The sequence below is a fragment of the Salvelinus alpinus genome, chromosome 2 (genome assembly GCF_045679555.1).
Source record: "Salvelinus alpinus chromosome 2, SLU_Salpinus.1, whole genome shotgun sequence".
Classification (NCBI taxonomy): Eukaryota; Metazoa; Chordata; class Actinopteri; order Salmoniformes; family Salmonidae; genus Salvelinus; species Salvelinus alpinus.
In genome coordinates, this window is record NC_092087.1 from 56,306,208 (window position 1) to 56,325,254 (window position 19,047).

At 42.4% G+C, this 19,047-nt stretch overlaps 1 protein-coding gene across 1 annotated transcript in view; it reads right to left on the bottom strand.

Annotated features, from left to right (window-relative positions):
• Positions 1-1,259: 1,259 nt before the first annotated feature.
• The window catches only part of LOC139565333 (alpha-1-syntrophin-like), a 69,750-nt gene continuing 51,962 nt past the window's right edge, over positions 1,260-19,047 (bottom strand). Inside the window, exon 8 of the mRNA XM_071385564.1 lies at positions 1,260-2,936. Within this exon, the coding sequence (XP_071241665.1) occupies positions 2,844-2,936 (93 nt within the window). The 3' untranslated portion in view covers positions 1,260-2,843. The remainder of the gene's footprint in view (positions 2,937-19,047) is intronic.

The window sequence follows — 19,047 nt, forward strand, 5'->3', positions numbered from 1 at the left end:
TGAGAGAGAGAGAGACAACTGAAAACTGTATTGAAGAGAGAAGCACCAGATAAACATTATTTTAAACCTTATCTTCAAGGTGTCAGACTACATTCTTCTCACCATACCCTATTCACATCCAAAGATTTAAATCGGGTACACTACACTACTAGACCACCGGTTCTCAATATGTTTGGGGCCGTGGACCCCTTTTTGATGGCTACAACCAATGGCTACTAGTAGTAGTAGTTTGAAGGATAATAAAAAATATAAAAAACTGTGGCGCACATTGTTATAAACTTATCGTTCTATTTATCACTATCGCATCAATTCAGGCAATTTATCGCATTATGGATTTTTTGTTCCTATCGCCCAGCTCTTTTTGGCTCTATCTCCCAGCTCTTTTTGGCCCTATTGACCAGCTCTATGTACTACCATGGTACATTTTTGGAAGAGAAAGAAGCCATGGCCATCCAATGAGGACTACCTTGATAGTTCATTTGATGGCATGTCAAAATGTTGCTTTGTGGGTACGAAGTGGACTGGTGTTCCCATCCTGGGTTGCCCGTACGTTCCTTTTACGAAAAAAGATTGCAGTTACAGTGCAGTATAACTGCAGCACACTATACTGCAAGTACTGTGTCCAAAATAACACTGTTTTTCTGTTGTGCAGTATGCTTATTTTGCAGTATATAACTGCAGTTAGAGGACGTTTAACTGCAGTACAATGCAGTACAATGCAGTACAATCCACCAATAGAGTACCTTTCGGGTAGTGAAACTTGGTCCCAAAAAACTATTAATTTCACCTAATTTTAACATTCTGTCATAAAGAACATATGTTCAACTTCATAAAAAACATGTTTTCCTAACTCAGGGGGTTAAATAAATAAAAAGATTATAGTAAGTGCCAATTAAGTGGGTTAAAATGTTCCTAGAAGTCTGAAAAACATGACGAGGGATGCAGATATTTGGCACATTAGCAAGTCAGATTTAAAAAATGTTCCATATGGTCTATATTAAAGGGCCGTTCACTTAACATAACAGGCTTAAATATCTGTGAAAAATGTCTACTTAAAATATCAAAGGGAAGCAAAACGTACGCTACTCATGGAATGACCCAGTTATACTTCAACTGCAGTACACTGAAGTTATTAGGAAAGCACTGCTTCCAAAATAACACAGTACACTCCAGTTACTGCACTTTTGGGGGTGGGATCCCTACTACATATGCAGCTTGTTAATCAAACTGATATCTAAAGATCTACCAATAAAACCCTGTAAAAGTTAACAATCAAAGTTTATTACACTTTTATATACAAACAACCCTGCAAGGCACACCTTTTGTTGAAATAAGAATATACAATAAATGTTTCTTATTGAAAGCAAACAAGTTTTAGTTTGAAATATATATTAATTTAGGTTTGTTTAGCATTGTAGAGAGAAGGCCACGAGTAGTGAATAGTCCGTTGACACAAAAGAAATGGGGGCAATTGAACACAGATTGTCATGTAAACTATAGACCCCATTTCTGTTCATTTTAAGTTGGTGTGATTTCTGTAAATGCACACTCCTAACAAAAGGACTAACACTGTATAAAAACTGCATCATGAGTCCCCAACAAGCTTATATCGTTGAAATGCATCAGCGATTTTGGCTGTAGTTGTTAAGAAGAGAACATAATGTGTATTCAACTAGCTTTGTAAGGACTTAAAAAGGTTTAAATATAACACAACTCAGTACCTGTAGCATATACTCTGATAACTCTTTTAATAGGAAACACTTTCAATGTATTCATTGATAATGTTATACCCAGAGCCAAATACATACATATACGTATACTATAGAGTTACATACACCTATATGGCTGGTTATACCTATGGGAGAACCATTCCATCGATCTTTCCTCAAACGATCTAGTTTTGAGGGACGACTTCCTAAATCAAAAGGGGTCGTAGTATGCACTCCTTCGACAGAAATGATAACGCGTCAAATTCTGTATATACTGTATCTATAAATGCATAGTAATCTTATGCATAAAGTCATTCCAGTTAATTTTTGTGTAGCTTTTGTTAAGTGAAATTACAGTGGCAACAATCCGTTTGGTGCCTGTATCTAAATGTCTGGATTTAGGTGTTAAACTATATGTCAGAAAGCACATTTTAAGTTATCTTCATGTTGATATTGGTTACGGGAAACATTTATGAACCTACTAAAGAAATGCAGAGTCAAAAGGGTTTTCGCTGCACTCAAAATGTATCTGAATCAGTACTTGGAAAACTGCTCTAATAGCAGACATAAAATAATGTTTCTCAATTTTTTTATGGCAAAACAGTAAACCCTCTGAATAGTTCAACACAATCAGTCAATAGTGCATGTAACAGTTTAAAATTGTGTAACTTTTTTTGAAGCCGTTGTAAAATCAATGGTGCCTGTTATAACCACTTGTGAGAGGTTATATCAATTGACTTATCTCTTACGACAACGGACATGCTATGACCCATGAAACAATCAAATGCAATTCAAACATTTAGCCCTTGAGCTTGGCAACAGTGCTATGTAGGCTGTCATACGTGTACGTTTGGCTCTCGTAAGTTAATATCCTCTTAGGACAGATGTTGCCCTTACGACTGATAAGGACCTTTGAAAGCATCATTATTGCAGGTACAGTATATCTTCAATCCACTCGCTTCCCACTTTGATTCTGACCAACGGTGGCCCTTGGTAAGAGTTTGGTGAGGTTTGAAACAGAGCGGTGACATCATATCCTCTGCAGTGACATCACATCCTCCTAACGTTAGTCATGGCTGCGTGTAAATACGCATGGGTGGTTCGGTGGTTTTTCAGGGTGGGTGGGGGAGGTTATCATGCTAACAAGCCTAGCCGCTTGACCTTAGCGGAGAGGAAGGAGTGGATGATGAACACCATGGTCTTGGGACAGGAGTGGAGGTCCAGTTGCTGCAGGAGAGGGAAGGGAGGGTAAGAGAGAGAAAGAAGGGGGGAGAGAGAAGTTGAAAAGTTTACTCTGTATTGAAATGTTTTTGGGGGTTTGAAAATGGGGTTCATCATGGGCCCGATTCAGACTTAGGAAATCTATTTCCTTTTTACACGTTTTGATTTAAGCACATCTCAATAGTTGGTATTCAGACTTACTTTATGCAGGTGCATAACAGGCTTTGCAGGTGCAGCAACTTGCGCACACTGCATAAATTGAAATCAACCCCTGAAAACCCTCCCACTTGCTGATCAACAGATTTTCTCATGAAGTTTTCATTCAATAGGGTTTTGAGTACATGTATCTAAAGTCATCCCTTTAAATACGGTGTACCTTTAATTAGAATTTTCTTGAAAGACTATATAGAGGGGTTCAGAATAGGGATCAATGAAAGAAAACCATCCAAATACACATATATTCTAGGGATGCACGATATATCGGTGAACTAGTTGAACGATGTCTAGCGTAACGCCGATGTTAAAAACCGATGTCAAAGCTACCATGCATACCTATATAACATGTGTGATAACGCCACGTAAAATGTTGCACTACACGTGCAACACAGCATTGCCGATTGAAATTGAACTTCAGTTCATGAAAATAAATAGCTAGCCAGCTACTTAACCCTGTTGCCAAAGGCAAACGTTATAAGCAGCCAGCTAGCTTCATCTGGCTAGTGAGGCTCGACCAGAGCGGGTTATGTGTTGTGAAGCTAGCCACAATAAGGATTAGGCACAATAGCGGAATTTGCCGTCTGCCTTCAAAATAAAAGTATGTCATTGGCAGTGATGCAAATTAATTCAAATAGTAGAATTATGCCATACTTTTATTTTGAAGGCTAACCGCAAAGTCCACTATTGTGGCTAATCCTTATTGTGGCTAGCTTCACATAGATGGGTCCGACCACCATAAATCAAATAAGAACTGTCTTATAAATTAAGGTTATTTTATATGACACCTAGCTATATAGTTAGCTAGCTAACTATAGCTACTGAAACAGATTATGTTGTGTTATTTGACACGTCAAATAGTGTTATTTGACATATATATTTTTTGATAGCAAAGACCCAAACCGTGTTCCATAGAAATCCTGGTTGAGAATGAAACGACTGAACAACAAAACAGCACAGCAAGTAAGTGAAAGAAATAGGTTTGATTATGTTTTACTGGAAATGGGGACAAACGTAAATGCCAACAAAATAACTTTTTGGTCAGTGTGGTGTGTGTGTAACCTTTATTTATTTATTTTTTCACCTCTATTTAACCAGGTAGGCCAGTTGAGAACAAGTTCTCATTTACAACTGTGACCTGGCCAAGATAAAGCAAAGCAGTGCGACAAAAACAACAACACAGAGTTACACATAAACAAACGTACAGTCAATAACATAAAATATAAGAAAAATTGAAAATCTATGTACAGTGTGTGCAAATGTAGAAGAGTAGGGAGGTAGGCAATAAATAGGCCATAGAGGCAAAAAATAATTACAATTTAGCATTAGACTGGAGTGATAGATGTGCAGATGATGATGTGCAAGTAGAGATACTGGGGTGCAAAAGAGCAAGAGGGTAAGTAATAATATGGGGATGAGGTAGTTGGATGTGCTATTTACAGATTGGCTGTGTACAGGTACAGTGATCTGCTCTGACAGCTGATGCTTAAAGTTAGAGAGGGAGATATAAGACTCCAGCTTCAGAGATTTTTGCAATTCATTCCAGTCAATGGCAGCAGAGAACTGGAAGGAAAGGCGGCCAAAGCAAGTGTTGGCTTTGGGGATGACCAGTGCAATATACCTGCTGGAGCGCATGCTGTGGGTGGGTGTTGCTATGGTAACCAGTGAGCTGAGATAAGGCGGGGCTTTACCTAGCAAAGACTTATAGATGACCTGGAGCCAGTGGGTCTGGAAGGAGAGTTTACAGTCTAACTAGACAACTAGGTATTTGTAGTTGTCCACATATTCTAGGTCAGAACCGTCCAGAGTAGTGATGCTAGGCGGGCGGGAGCAGACAGCAATCGGTTGATGAGCACGCACTTAGTTTTACTAGCTTTTAAAAGCAGTTGAAGACCACGGAAGGAGTATTGTATGGCGTTTAGGCTCGTTTGGAGGTTTGTTAACAGTGTCCAAAAAAGGGCCCGATCTATACAGAATGATGTTGTCTGCGTAGAGGTGGATCAGAGAATCACCAGCAGGAAGGTGAGGCAGTCATTTGAGAAGCCAAGGCTATTGAGTCTGCCAATAAGAATGTGGTGATTGACAGAGTCGAAAGCCTTGGCTAGGTCGATGAAGACGACTGCACAGTACTGTATTTTATCGATGGCGGTTATGATATCGTTTAGGACCTTGAGCGTGGGTGAGGTGCACCCATGACCAGCTCGGAAACCAGATTGCATAGCGGAGAAGGTACGGTGGGATTCGAAATGGTCGGTGATCTGTTTATTAACTTGGCTTTCGAAAGATTTTAGAAAGGCAGGGCAGGATAGATATAGGTCTGTAACAGTTTGTGTCTAGAGTGTCTCCTCCTCTGAAAAGGGGGATGACCGCGGCAGCTTTCCAATCTTTGGGGATCTCAGATGATACTAAAGAGAGGTTGAACAGGCTAGTAATAGGGTTTGAACAATTTCGGCAGATAATTTTAGAAAGAGAGGGTCCAGATTATCTAGCCCAGCTAGACGGGGGGGGGGGGTTGGGCAAGTTTGGTGCAGGGGGTGCTGAGATGTTGGCCAGGGTAGGGGTAGCCAGGTGGAAAGCATGGCCAGCCGTGGAAAAATGCTTTAATGAAATGATCGATTATCGTAGATTTATCGGTGGTGACAGTTTTTCCTATCCTCAGTGCAGTGGACAGCTGGGAGGAGGTGCTCTTATTCTCCATGGACTTTATAGTGTCCCAGAACTTTTGGAATTAGTGCTACAGGAAGCAAATTTCTGTTTGAAAAAGCTAGCCTCAGCTTTCCTAACTGACTGAGTATATTGGTTCCTGACTTCCCTGAAAAGTTGCATATCGCGGGGGCTATTCGATGCCAATTCAGAACGCCACAGGATGTTTTGTGCTGGTCAAGGACAGTCAAGTGTGGGGTGAAAAAAGGGCTATATCTGTTCTTAGTTCTACCATTTTTTGAATGGGGAATGCTTATTTAAGATGGAGTGAAAAGCACTTTTGAAGAGCAACCAGGCATCCTCTACTGACGGGATGAGGTCAATATCCTTCCAGGATACCCGGGCCAGGTCGATTAGAAAGGCCTGCTCGCTGAAGTGTTTTATTGAGCGTTTGACAGTAATGAGGGGTGGTCATTTGACCGCGGACCCATTACGCATGCAGGCAATGAGGCAGTGATCGCTGAGATCCTGGTTGAAGACAGCAGAGTTATATTTAGAGGGCAAGTTGGTCAGGATGATATCTAAGAGGGTGCCCATAGTTACAGATTTAGGACTGTACCTGGTAGGTTCCTTGATAATTTGTGTGAGATTGAGGGCATCTAGCTTAGATTGTAGGATGGCCGGGGTGTTAAGCATGTCCCAGTTTAGGTCACCAAACAGTACGAATTCTGAAGATAGATGGGGGCGATCAATTCACATATGGTGTCCAGGGCACAGCTGGGGGATGAAGGGGGTCTATAACAAGCGGCAACGGTGAGAGACTTGTTTCTGGAAAGGTCGATTTTTAAAAGTAGAAGCTGAAATTGTTTGGGCACAGATCTGGATAGTATGACAGAACTGCTGCAGGCTAACTCCACCCCCTTTGGCAGTTCTATCTTGGCAGAAAATGTTATAGTTAGGAATGGAAATGTCAGGATTTTTGGTGGCCTTCCTAAGCCAGGATTCAGACACGGCTAGGACATCCGGGTTTGCAGAGTGTGCTAAAGCAGTGAATAAAACAAACTTAGGGAGGAGGCTTCTAATGTTAACATGCATGAAACCAATGCTTTTACGGTTACAGAAGTCAACAAATGAGAGCGCCTGGGGAATGGGAGTGATGCTGGGGGCTGCAGGGCCTGGGTTAACCTCTACATCACCAGAGGAACGACTGGATTTAACTAGGCAAGTCAGTTAAAAACAAATTCTTATTTACAATGACGGCCTGGACGACACTGGGCCAATTGTGCGCCGCCCTATGGGAATTCCAATCACGGCCGGATGTGATACAGCCTGGATTCGAACCAGGGACTGTAGTGATGCCTCTTGAACTGAGATGCAGTGCCTTAGACCGCTGCATCCATGTGTGTGTGTGTTAACTATTTAACTGTACTAGAATGCTTAAAAGGCCGCATTTCTTTTTTTATATCGGTCTAGTTTTTTTGGCAAGGAAAATATTCTGTACTTTTTCAGTACCAATCGGTCGATTTAAATATACTCTGATATTATATATTATTTAGGGTTAGGAAAGTATTCATGAATTAAAAAAAAGATTTGGATAGCCTTTATGCATGAAATATATTGGCGGATAAAAAAACACAGTGGTTTGATTTGTCCTGAAAGTTGCCATATTAAATTGTTTAATCCATGATATATTGGAAGGTGAGAAAAGTGTACAGTAGGGGTTGATCAGTAGTCCTCGAAATCTATCCTAATTCCAACTAATCATGGAACTGTATGACAACTGCCCAGTCGCTGTGAAACGTGGGCCAGGCTACAGGTTTAAACTGCTACTTATGGTCTGCATTAAATAATGAGTCAAATAGGTTGTACTACGTTAGCCTAATATGATCCACTATTGCTAGCGATCCTCAGGAACAACCACACAAACATGACAGAGGGAAGAAAGGTGAACTAACGATGTAATGGAATGATGCAAAATGTAAGGAACTAAGACTAAAGCGACAGTTATAAATGTATGTTGGTATTACTGACGGTGGCTAACGATAGCGGCTAATATTTAAACATGTAACAAATTGTTTAGAAAATACCGTGAAAAGTCTGGGCATATAATTCTAGAAATCATAAGTCAACTCGGTAGGTTTGGCACTATACTGTCATTTGCACATGGCTACAGAAGCCTAATAGCTTGGGTCTCCACATTTCATATCTGCAAGTTATAAGGCCAACATTTCATCAACTTCACTGTGGAAAAGGTGATATGTTGACGTGCTTCAGTTTGCTGCCATGTGACTGGTTTCACATTTGTCTCCAGAGATCATAAGGTGAAATAAATATAAAACAATTGTCATTTATATTTATAATCTCCTTATCCAAACGGTTTACTAATTTATATAGCTCTTATCAATACAGTGCATGGTGAATGCTTTTACTTCTATTTATATAGCTCTTATCAATACAGTGCATGGAGAATGCTTTTACTTCTATCGGGAAAAAGAAAGTAGATGTGGTTCCATTTGGAACCGACAGGTTGCTCAACCTTATTCATCATTTGATTGTGCGTTAAGGTGGTGGAATTATGAGGGGAATTAAGTCAAGGTCAGAATACGGCGTATCTGTAGACACACCTCCGCCATGCCTTCATTTATTTGATATCCAAACCAAACTAATAGCGAGTGAATAGCATGCTATTTTCACACTTAAGTTCAAGCTCAGAATTCGCATGGAGAGAAATGTGCATAAAAAAGGAATTACGTTCCCTTTACGCACACTTAACTCGGGTTGGAATTAGCATCCATGTGAACAAGAGAAGGACACCAACAGCAAAGAGAGAATGGCAGGGAGAGATGGAGAGAGAGAATGACAGGGAGAGATGGAGAGAGAATGACTGGGAGAGATGGAGAGGGAGGGAGAGAGATGGAGGGAGAGAATGACAGGGAGAGATGGAGAGGGAGGGAGAGAGAGATGGAGAGAGAGAATGACAGGGAGAGATGGAGAGAGAGAATGACAGGGAGAGATGGAGAGAGAGAATGACAGGGAGAGATGGAGAGAGAGGGAAAGAGAGAGGTGGGATGGGGGACTGAGGGAAGGTAGGAGGTGTAGGATGGCAGTAACCTGAGCCGGGCACACTCTTTGTTATTCTAAGGAGGCTCTTTGTGATGTGCTGATATCCCTGACATGATATTGTAGCAAAAGAACACAGCTGATGGCTTTAATTAAAGAGAGAGCAGGAACCCAGACTTCATCAAATAAAGTGGAAATACAGACATTGTCATCCTACAAGAAACATGGTATAGAGGAGAGGGAGCCATCGGTTGCCCTCTAGGTTACAGAGAGCTGGTAGTCCCATTCCCCACACAACCAGGTGTGAAACAGAGAAGAGACTCTGGGGGTATGCTAATTTGGTATAGATCAGACCTAACCCACTCTATTAAATTAGTCAAAACAGGAACATTTTACATCTGCCTAGAAATTAATAAGGAAAAATGTCCTCATGTGTGCTACCTACATGCCAATAGAATCTCCATACTTTAACGATGACAGCTTCTCCATCCTAGAGGGGGAGATCAACCATTTCCAGGCCCAGGAACATGTACTAGTCTGTGGCGACCTAAATGTCAGAAATGGACAAGAACCTGATACTCTTACCACACAGGGGGATAAACACCTACCTGGAGGTGACAGCATTCCCTACCAAATATGCCCTTCTAGACACAACTATGACAAAACAACCAACAAAAACGGGTCATAACTCCTGCAGCTCTGTCGCATGCTGGGTCTGTACATAGTCAATGGTAGGCTTCGAGGGGACTCTTATGGTAGGTACATCTACAGCTCATCCCTTGGCAGTAGTCCTGCAGATTACTTTATCACTGATATCAACCCAGAATCTCTCAGAGCGTCGCAGTCAGCCCACTGACACCCCTATCAGATCACAGTCAAATCACAGTCTACTTGAACATGAGGCATCAAAGCCAAAGGAACTGCATAATATTAAGAAATGCTATAGATGGAAGGAAACCTAACAAAAAACAATTAGGCAACAACAAATTCAATCCCTTTCAGACAACTTCCTGGACAAAACGTTTCACTGTAGTGAAGGTGTAAACTTGGCAGTAGAAAACCTAAACAGTATATTTGACCTCAGCTTCCCTATCAAATCAAAACATTTCAAGCAGAACACCTAAGAAAATGAACAACAATGACAAATGGTTTGATGAAGAATGCAAAAAACGAAGAAATAAATTGAGAAACCTATCCAAACAAAAACATAGCGACTGTAACTCTCGTCGGAAGAAGACCAAGGTGCAGCGTGGTACGTGTTTATGCTTCTTTATTAAAAAAACGAACACCAAACAAAACAACAAAAGCACAACGAACGTAAAGTCTTGAAGGCTCACCAGAGCTAACAAAAACAACATCCCACAACCTAAGGTGGCAAAACAGGCTGCCTAAGTATGATTCCCAATCAGAGACAACGATAGACAGCTGTCCCTGATTGAGAACCATACCCGGCCAAAACATAGAAACACAAATCATAGAAATAAAGAACATTGAATGCCCACCCAAATCACACCCTGACCAAACCAAATAGAGACATAAAAAAGGCTCTCTAAGGTCAGGGCGTGACAGAGACCCAGAAAACCTGAGCCTACGCCTTCACAATGGCGAATCCCTAAAACAATACAGTAATACACAACGGGATACATAACACCCGAGTATACTACTCGCCAATGTCCAGTCTCTTGACAACAAGATAGACGAAATTCGAGCAAGGGTTGCCTTCCAGAGAGACATCAGAGATTGTAACATTCTCTGTGTCACAGACACATGGCTCTCTGTTGTCGGAATCGGTTCAGCCACCGGGCTTCTCCATGCATCACGCCGACAGAGATAAACACCTCTCTGGGAAGAGGAAGAGCGGGGGTGTATGCTTTATGATTAACGACTCATGGGGTAATCATAACAACATACAGGAACTCAAGTCCTTCTGCTCACCCGACCTAGAATTGCTTACAATCAAAGGCCGGTCATTTTACCTACCAAGAGAATTCTCGGCAGTTATAGTCACAGCTGTGTACATTCCCCCTCAAGCGAACACCAAGACGGCGCTCAAGGAACTTTACTGGACTCTATGTAAACTGGAAACTATATATCCGGAGGCTGCATTTATTGTAGCTGGGGATTTTAACAAAGCAAATTTGAGAACAATGCTACCTAAATTCTATCAGCATATTGATTGCACGACACGTAGGGCTAATACTCTCAACCACTGCTACGCTAACTTCCGTGATGCATACAAAGCCCTTCCCCAACCTCCCTTCGGCAAATCCAACCACGACGCCATCTTGCTCGTACCGTCTTATAGGCAGAAACTCAAACAGGATGTATCAGTGACGAGAACCATTCAACGCTGGTCTGACCAATCGGAAGCCACGCTTCAAGATTGTTTTGTTCACACAGACTGGAATATGTTCCGGTCATCCTCAGAGAACAACATTGACCTATATGCTGACTCGGTGAGTGCGTTTGTAATGAAGTGCATTGGAGATGTTGTACCCACCGTGACTATTAAAACCTACCCTAACCAGAAACCGTGGATGGATGGTGGAATTTGCACAAAACTGAAAGCGCGATCCACTGCATTTAACCATGGAAAGAGGTCTGGAAATATGGCTGAATATAAACAGTGGTGTTATTCCCTCCGCAAGGCAATCAAACAAGCGAAATGCCGGTACAGGGACAAGGTGGAGTCGCAATTCAACGGCTCAGACATGAGACGTATGTGGCAGGGTCTACAGGAAATCACGGACTACAAAAACAAAAACAGCCACGTCACGGACACGGGCGTCATGCTTCCAGACAAACTAAACACATTCTTTGCCCGCTTTGAGGATAATACAGTGCCACCATCGCGGCTCGCTAACAAAGAGCCCGGCCCCTCTCCTTCTCCATGGCTGACGTGAGTAAAACATTTAAACGTGTTAACCCTCGCAAGGCTGCTGGCCCAGACAGAATCCCTAGCCGCGTCTTCAGAGCATGCGCAGACCAGCTGGCTGGTGTGTTTACGGACATATTCAATCGTCCCCACATGGTTCAAGATGGCTACCATTGTTCCTGTACCCAAGAAGGCAAAGATAACTGAACTAAATGACTACCGCCCCGTAGAACTCACTTCTGTCATCATGAAGTGCTTTGAGAGGCTAGTCAAGGATCATATCACCGCCACCTTACCGGCCACCCTAGACCCACTTCAGTTTGCATACCGCCCCAACAGGTCCGCAGATGACGCAATAACCATCACACTGCACACTGCTCTATCCCATCTGGACAAAAAGAATACCTATGTAAGAATGCTGTCCATTGACTACAGCTCAGCATTCAACAGCATAGTACCCTCCAAGCTCATCATCAAGCTGGAGGCCCTGGGTCTCAACCCCGCCCTGTGCAACTGGGTCCTGGACTTTCTGACTGGTCGCCCCCAGGTGGTGAAGGTAGGAAACATCATCTCCACTTTGCTGACCCTCAACACTGGGGCCCCACAAGGGTGTGTGCTCAGCCCTCTCCTGTACTCCCTGTTAACCCATGACTGCGTAGCCATTCACACCTCCAACTCAATCATCAAGTTTGCAGACGACACAACAGTAGTAGGCTTGACCACCAACAACGACAAGACAGCCTACAGGGAGGAGGTGAGGGCACTCGGAGTGTGGTGTCAGGAAAACAAGCTCTCACTCAACATCAACAAAACAAAGGAGATGATTGTGGACTTCAGGAAACAGCATAGGGAGCACCCCCTATCCACATCAAAGGGACAGCAGTGGAGAAGGTGGAAAGTGTTAAGTTCCTGGACGTACACATCACAGACAAACTGAAATGGTCCACCCACACAGACAGTGCGGTGAAGAAGGCTCAACAGCGCCTCTTCAACCTCAGGAGGCTGAAGAAATTTGGCTTGTCACCCAAAACCCTGACAAACTTTTACAGATGCACAATCGAGAGCATCCTGTCGGGCTGTATCACAGCCTGGTACGGCAACTGCACCGCCCTCAACCGCAAGGCTCTCCAGAGGGTAGTGCGGTCTGCACAGCATGTCACTGGGGTCAAACTACCTGTCCTCCATGACACCTACAGCACCCAATGTCACAGGAAGGCCAAAAAGATCATCAAGGACAACAACCAACCGAGCCACTGCCTGTTCACGCCGATATCATCCAGAAGGTGAGCTCAGTACAGGTGCATCAAAGCTGGAACCGAGAGATTGAAAAACAGCTTCTATCTCAAGGCCATCAGACTGCTAAACAGCAATTACTAACTCAGAGAGGCTGCTGCCTACATTGAGACCCAATCACTGGACACTTTAACAAGTGGATCACTAGTTGCTTTAAACCATGCCACTTGAAATAATGCCACTTTAATAATGTTTACATATCTTACATTACTCACATCACATGGATATACAGTGGGGCAAAAAAGTATTTAGTCAGCCTCCAATTGTGCAAGTTCTCCCACTTAAAAAGATGAGAGAGGCCTGTAATTTTCATCATAGGTACACTTCAACTATGACAGACAAAATGAGAAAAGAAAATCCAGAAAATCACATTGTAGGATTTTTTATGAATTTATTTGCAAATTATGGTGGAAAATAAGTATTTGGTCACCTACAAACAAGCAAGATTTCTGGCTCTCACAGACCTGTAACTTCTTCTTTAAGAGGCTCCTCTGTCCTCCACTCATTACCTGTATTAATGGCACCTGTTTGAACTTGTTATCAGTATAAAAGACACCTGTCCACAACCTCAAACAGTCACACTCCAAACTCCACTATGGCCAAGACCAAAGAGCTGTCAAAGGACACCAGAAACAAAACAAAAAATTCCTAGGGAATCACATTGTAGGATTTTTTATGAATTTATTTGCAAATTATGGTGGAAAATAAGTATTTGGTCAATAACAAAAGTTTATCTCAATACTTTGTTATATACCCTTTGTTGGCAATGACAGAGGTCAAACGTTTTCTGTAAGTCTTCACAAGGTTTTCACACACTGTTGCTGGTATTTTGGCCCATTCCTCCATGCAGATCTCCTCTAGAGCAGTGATGTTTTGTGGCTGTTGCTGGGCAACACGGACTTTCAACTCCCTCCAAAGATTTTCTATAGGGTTGAGATCTGGAGACTGGCTAGGCCACTCCAGGACCTTGAAATGCTTCTTACGAAGCCACTCCTTCGTTGCACGGGCGGTGTGTTTGGGATCATTGTCATGCTGAAAGACCCAGCCACGTTTCATCTTCAATGCCCTTGCTGATGGAAGGAGGTTTTCACTCAAAATCTCACGATACATGGCCCCATTCATTCTTTCCTTTACACGGATCAGTCGTCCTGGTCCCTTTGCAGAAAAACCGCCCCAAAGCATGATGTTTCCACCCCCATGCTTCACAGTAGGTATGGTGTTCTTTGGATGCAACTCAGCATTCTTTGTCCTCCAAACACGACGAGTTGAGTTTTTACCAAAAAGTTCTATTTTGGTTTCATCTGACCATATGACATTCTCCCAATCTTCTTCTGGATCATCCAAATGCTCTCTAGCAAACTTCAGACGGGCCTGGACATGTACTGGCTTAAGCAGGGGGACACTTCTGGCACTGCAGGATTTGAGTCCCTGGCGGCGTAGTGTGTTACTGATGGTAGGCTTTGTTACTTTGGTCCCAGCTCTCTGCAGGTCATTCACTAGGTCCCCCCGTGTGGTTCTGGGATTTTTGCTCACCGTTCTTGTGATCATTTTGACCCCACGGTGTGAGATCTTGCGTGGAGCCCCAGATCGAGGGAGATTATCAGTGGTCTTGTATGTCTTCCATTTCCTAATAATTGCTCCCACAGTTGATTTCTTCAAACCAAGCTGCTTACCTATTGCAGATTCAGTCTTCCCAGCCTGGTGCAGGTCTACAATTTTGTTTCTGGTGTCCTTTGACAGCTCTTTGGTCTTGGCCATAGTGGAGTTTGGAGTGTGACTGTTTGAGGTTGTGGACAGGTGTCTTTTATACTGATAACAAGTTCAAACAGGTGCCATTAATACAGGTAACGAGTGGAGGACAGAGGAGCCTCTTAAAGAATAAGTTACAGGTCTGTGAGAGCCAGAAATCTTGCTTGTTTGTAGGTGACCAAATACTTATTTTCCACCATAATTTGCAAATAAATTCATTAAAAATCCTACAATGTGATTTTCTGGATTTTCTTTTCTCATTTTGTCTGTCATAGTTGAAGTGTACCTATGATGAAAATTACAGGCCTCTCTCATCTTTTTAAGTGGGAGAACTTGCACAATTGGAGGCTGACTAAATACTTTTTTGCCCCACTGTACTGTATTTTATACCATCTATTGCACCTTGCCTATGCCACCCGGCCTTCGCTCATCCATATACTTATATGTACATATTCTCATTCACCCCTTTAGATTTGTGTGTATTAGGTAGTTGTTGGGGAATTGTTAGATTACTTGTTAGATATTACTGCACTGTCGGAACTAGAAGCACAAGCATTTCGCTACACTTGTATTAACATATACTAACCATGTGTATGTGACCAATTAAATTTGATTTGATCTTGAGCCCCACCCTCTTCAACATATACGGTGCATTCGGAAAGTATTCAGACCCCTTCACTTTTTCCACATTTTGTTACGTTACAGCCTTAATCTAAAATTGATTAAATAATTTTTTCCCTCATCAAATCTACACACAATAAACAATAATGACTAAGTGAAAACAGGTTTTTAGAATTTTAGCAAATGTATTAAAAATAAAAAACAGAAATACCTTATTTACATAAGTAGTCAGACCCTTTGCTATGAGACTCGAAATTGAACTCAGGTGCATCCTGTTTCCATTGATCATCCTTGAGATGTTTCTACAACTTGATTGGAGTCCACCTGTGTTAAATTCAATTGATTGGACATGATGTGGAAAGGCACACACCTGTCAATATAAGGTCCCACAGTTGACAGTGCATGTCAGAGCAAAAACCAAGACATGAGGTCGAATCTGTAGAGCTCCGAGACAGAATTGTGTCGAGGCACAGATCTGGCGAAAGGTTCCAAAAACTTTCTGCAGCATTGAAGGTCCCCAAGAACACAGTGGCCTCCATCATTCTTAACCTTTTCACACATACCAACAAATGGGTTTGATCATTCTAAAGTGGTCCCTGCAGCGTAGGCTGTGATTAGAACGCTTATTCAGAACGTCCAGTTTCGATTGATGCAACAATCAGCATTTGAGCTGGCCACACTGTTTTTTCACAGAAACATTTTGCACAAACACAGTCCTTACAAAATTATGTCGTGAATGTGACTAGTTCATTTTTGGATGCAATGTTCAGACATTCACTGAATAGCTACAGCATAACACAATCATCCAAACTGGAAAATGTAGGCTACCTTTGTCCTCGCGCTAACTGAGGAAAGATTGACGTAACACAAGCGGTCATGTTTAGATAACTCTCGGCTGACAGAAACCACAATATGAATTAGTTAATAATAATGACTATTTATAATTCATCACATCACGGATGAGATCACCATTGAATAATTGAGTAAAACACTTTCTAGAAATCGAAAGTAATCCAAAGACAGGTGGAGATAAGAGGAGACAAGATGAGTTTGGTCTGTTTGCAGTATGCATGTTGAAGGGGGTGTGTCGTCTACCATCGTTCACATCACTTCCGGAAGTTTACTCGAAAAATGAGTGAACCCTCCCTCACATCATCACGTCAAACCCAGAATGCATTCTATGTCAACAAACATGGCTGCACACATAGCTGGAATTAGCTTAGCTCATCATAATCAGTACAACCGTCGAAAAAGTATTTTACACACATAATATGTGTCCATTACAATCTATGCAAGAATTAGAATGCATGATTAGTAATCAGTACTTGAAAACATATGAATAAAACAGTAAATAAATAAATAAATACCACACAAAACATTTTCTGATGGTGATTTATTGATTCTTTGCTATGAGCGACGTGAAGACAGGATTTGTCCAGGAAATTATAGTTTACACAGGATCCAACATTATGAGGGGCTTGGGGTGTCCGGGTCCGTGGTGATGACCATGCTGTCTCCTCATCTCAGCAAGGGACACACTTTGTATGTGGACAATTGGTACAGCAGTCCCACACTCTTCTAGCATCTGCTCTCCAACAGCACAGGGGCCTGTGGCACAGTTAGGTCGAACAGGAAGGGGATGCCAGAATTCGGATGCAGGATGATGCAGAGAGGGGAGGTGGAGATCAAGGAGAACGGTCAACAGCTGGCAGTAAAGTGACATGACAAATGAGACGTCCATGTCCTCTCCACTGTCCACACAGCAACCATGTTGGTCACAGGGAAGGTGGACCACCTGATGGGAGAGAGAAATCAAACCAGACAGTGTGCTTGACTATAACCTCATAATGGGGGCAGTGGATAAGGCGGACATGATAAACAGCTTTGTGGAATGCACTCGGACAACAACCAAGTGGTATAAGAAGATATTTTTCCATCTGATCGACACTGCTGCCCTCAACGGCCACATAGTTCACCACCAACTAACAGGTGAGATGATTACTGAACAAGGTATTTTTTGTAATTGGACGTACAGTTAACATACAAATCACATACAGTTCCATTATGCAATTATAGTGACAATATCTCACCCACCTTCCCACTGCCTCATCATCATCTCCCTTCCCTCATCCTCCCCACTCTCTCTCCCCCATAGGTAAAGTAATTACCTACCAAAAGTACCGAGAGAACCTCATGAGAAAGCTGCTGGAGGAGCACCACACCCCTCGGCGCCCACCCACTGGGGGCCGTCCTGCTGCGGACAATCCCCTACGCCTCACTGCATGGCATTTTCCCCTCAAACTGCTGCTCAAAGTAGTCACACACGGAGGTACTGCAAAGTCTGCCTGTCTGACACCAGGAGAAGTAAGCAGAGGAGGTTGACAAAGTACATGTGCTTAGCTTGTGACACACCTCTATGTGTTTCACCATGCTTTGGGGAGTATCATATGCTCAAGCACTATTGAGCACATCTGCAGCAATAAGTGACTGACTGACCTGACGGGTGACTTGACAGGTGACCTGCCGTGATACTATGCCTTTAGAGGTGGGGGGGTGGAAATGCAGTTGTTGTTCATTCACTGCATGAATATGAATTATGGGTGATGCATATTCCGTTTTTTTTCTCCTTCAGTAAAACAAGTTTTTGTTGTTGTTGTTCAACATATTGGCCTATGTGTTTTCTTGCTGTGTTTTCATCCAGTAAAACTGTTCAGGAGTGTACGCTAGCATACAAAAGCTGGCCTCAATCTCCAGCTCCAAAGATGCCCAGTTCCAGTTATGATATTGGCAAATAATGTTTGTTTGTGTGTGTGGTTTCTGAAAGTACTTCTCTGACGCAATTACCATTGTTTTACGGAGCTAATAGCACAATTGAATAGAAGACCATAAAGGTTATGAAATTAGTAACGTTACCTCGCGTGTCCGCGGTTATAAGGGATAAACACAAAAATATTATGCTCCATACACACAGTGAGCTACAGTAGAAACGACATAACACGACATACAGAAACTATTATAACATAATAAGGCACTTACTTTGATAGAAACGGATACATTTCCAATGATCATGTAGTAATGAAAACAACGATGAATGCGATGTGGGCACCAGACGGAAAATGTGAACACGTGTGTGCAGGTCTTGTTCTGACTGGAGATGCGCAAATGTCTGCAGAAACAATTGGGAAGTGCTTGGGGAAGTTTGCCCGGGTCAGTAATGCCTCAAAAATAAATTGTCCGCAAAAAGTGAAATGGCCTAATTTTATGTGAATTAATGAGGAGGCGGAACACACCTCAAATCAAACTGTTGTTAGAAAACTAAACTTGTTAGAAAATCATTTGAAATTGACAAGATGAAACAACTTATAAGTATATACAGGCTGCGTGCCTTGGTTTGAGGGCAGTGCAGATGAACTGTCCTGTTGTGTAACAATCACATTTTGGAACAGTGAGCGCAATCTGACATCATGTGAATAAAAAAAAACACTGGGGGGAACGATAGAGATATTTGGAACTCACATGTGAAAAAGGTTAAATGGAACAAGTTTGGAAGCACCAAGACTATTCCTAGAGCTGGCCGGCCGCCCGGCCAAACTGAGCAAACGTGAGAGAAGGGCTTTGGTCAGGGAGGTGACCAAGAACCCAATGGTCACTCTGACAGAACTC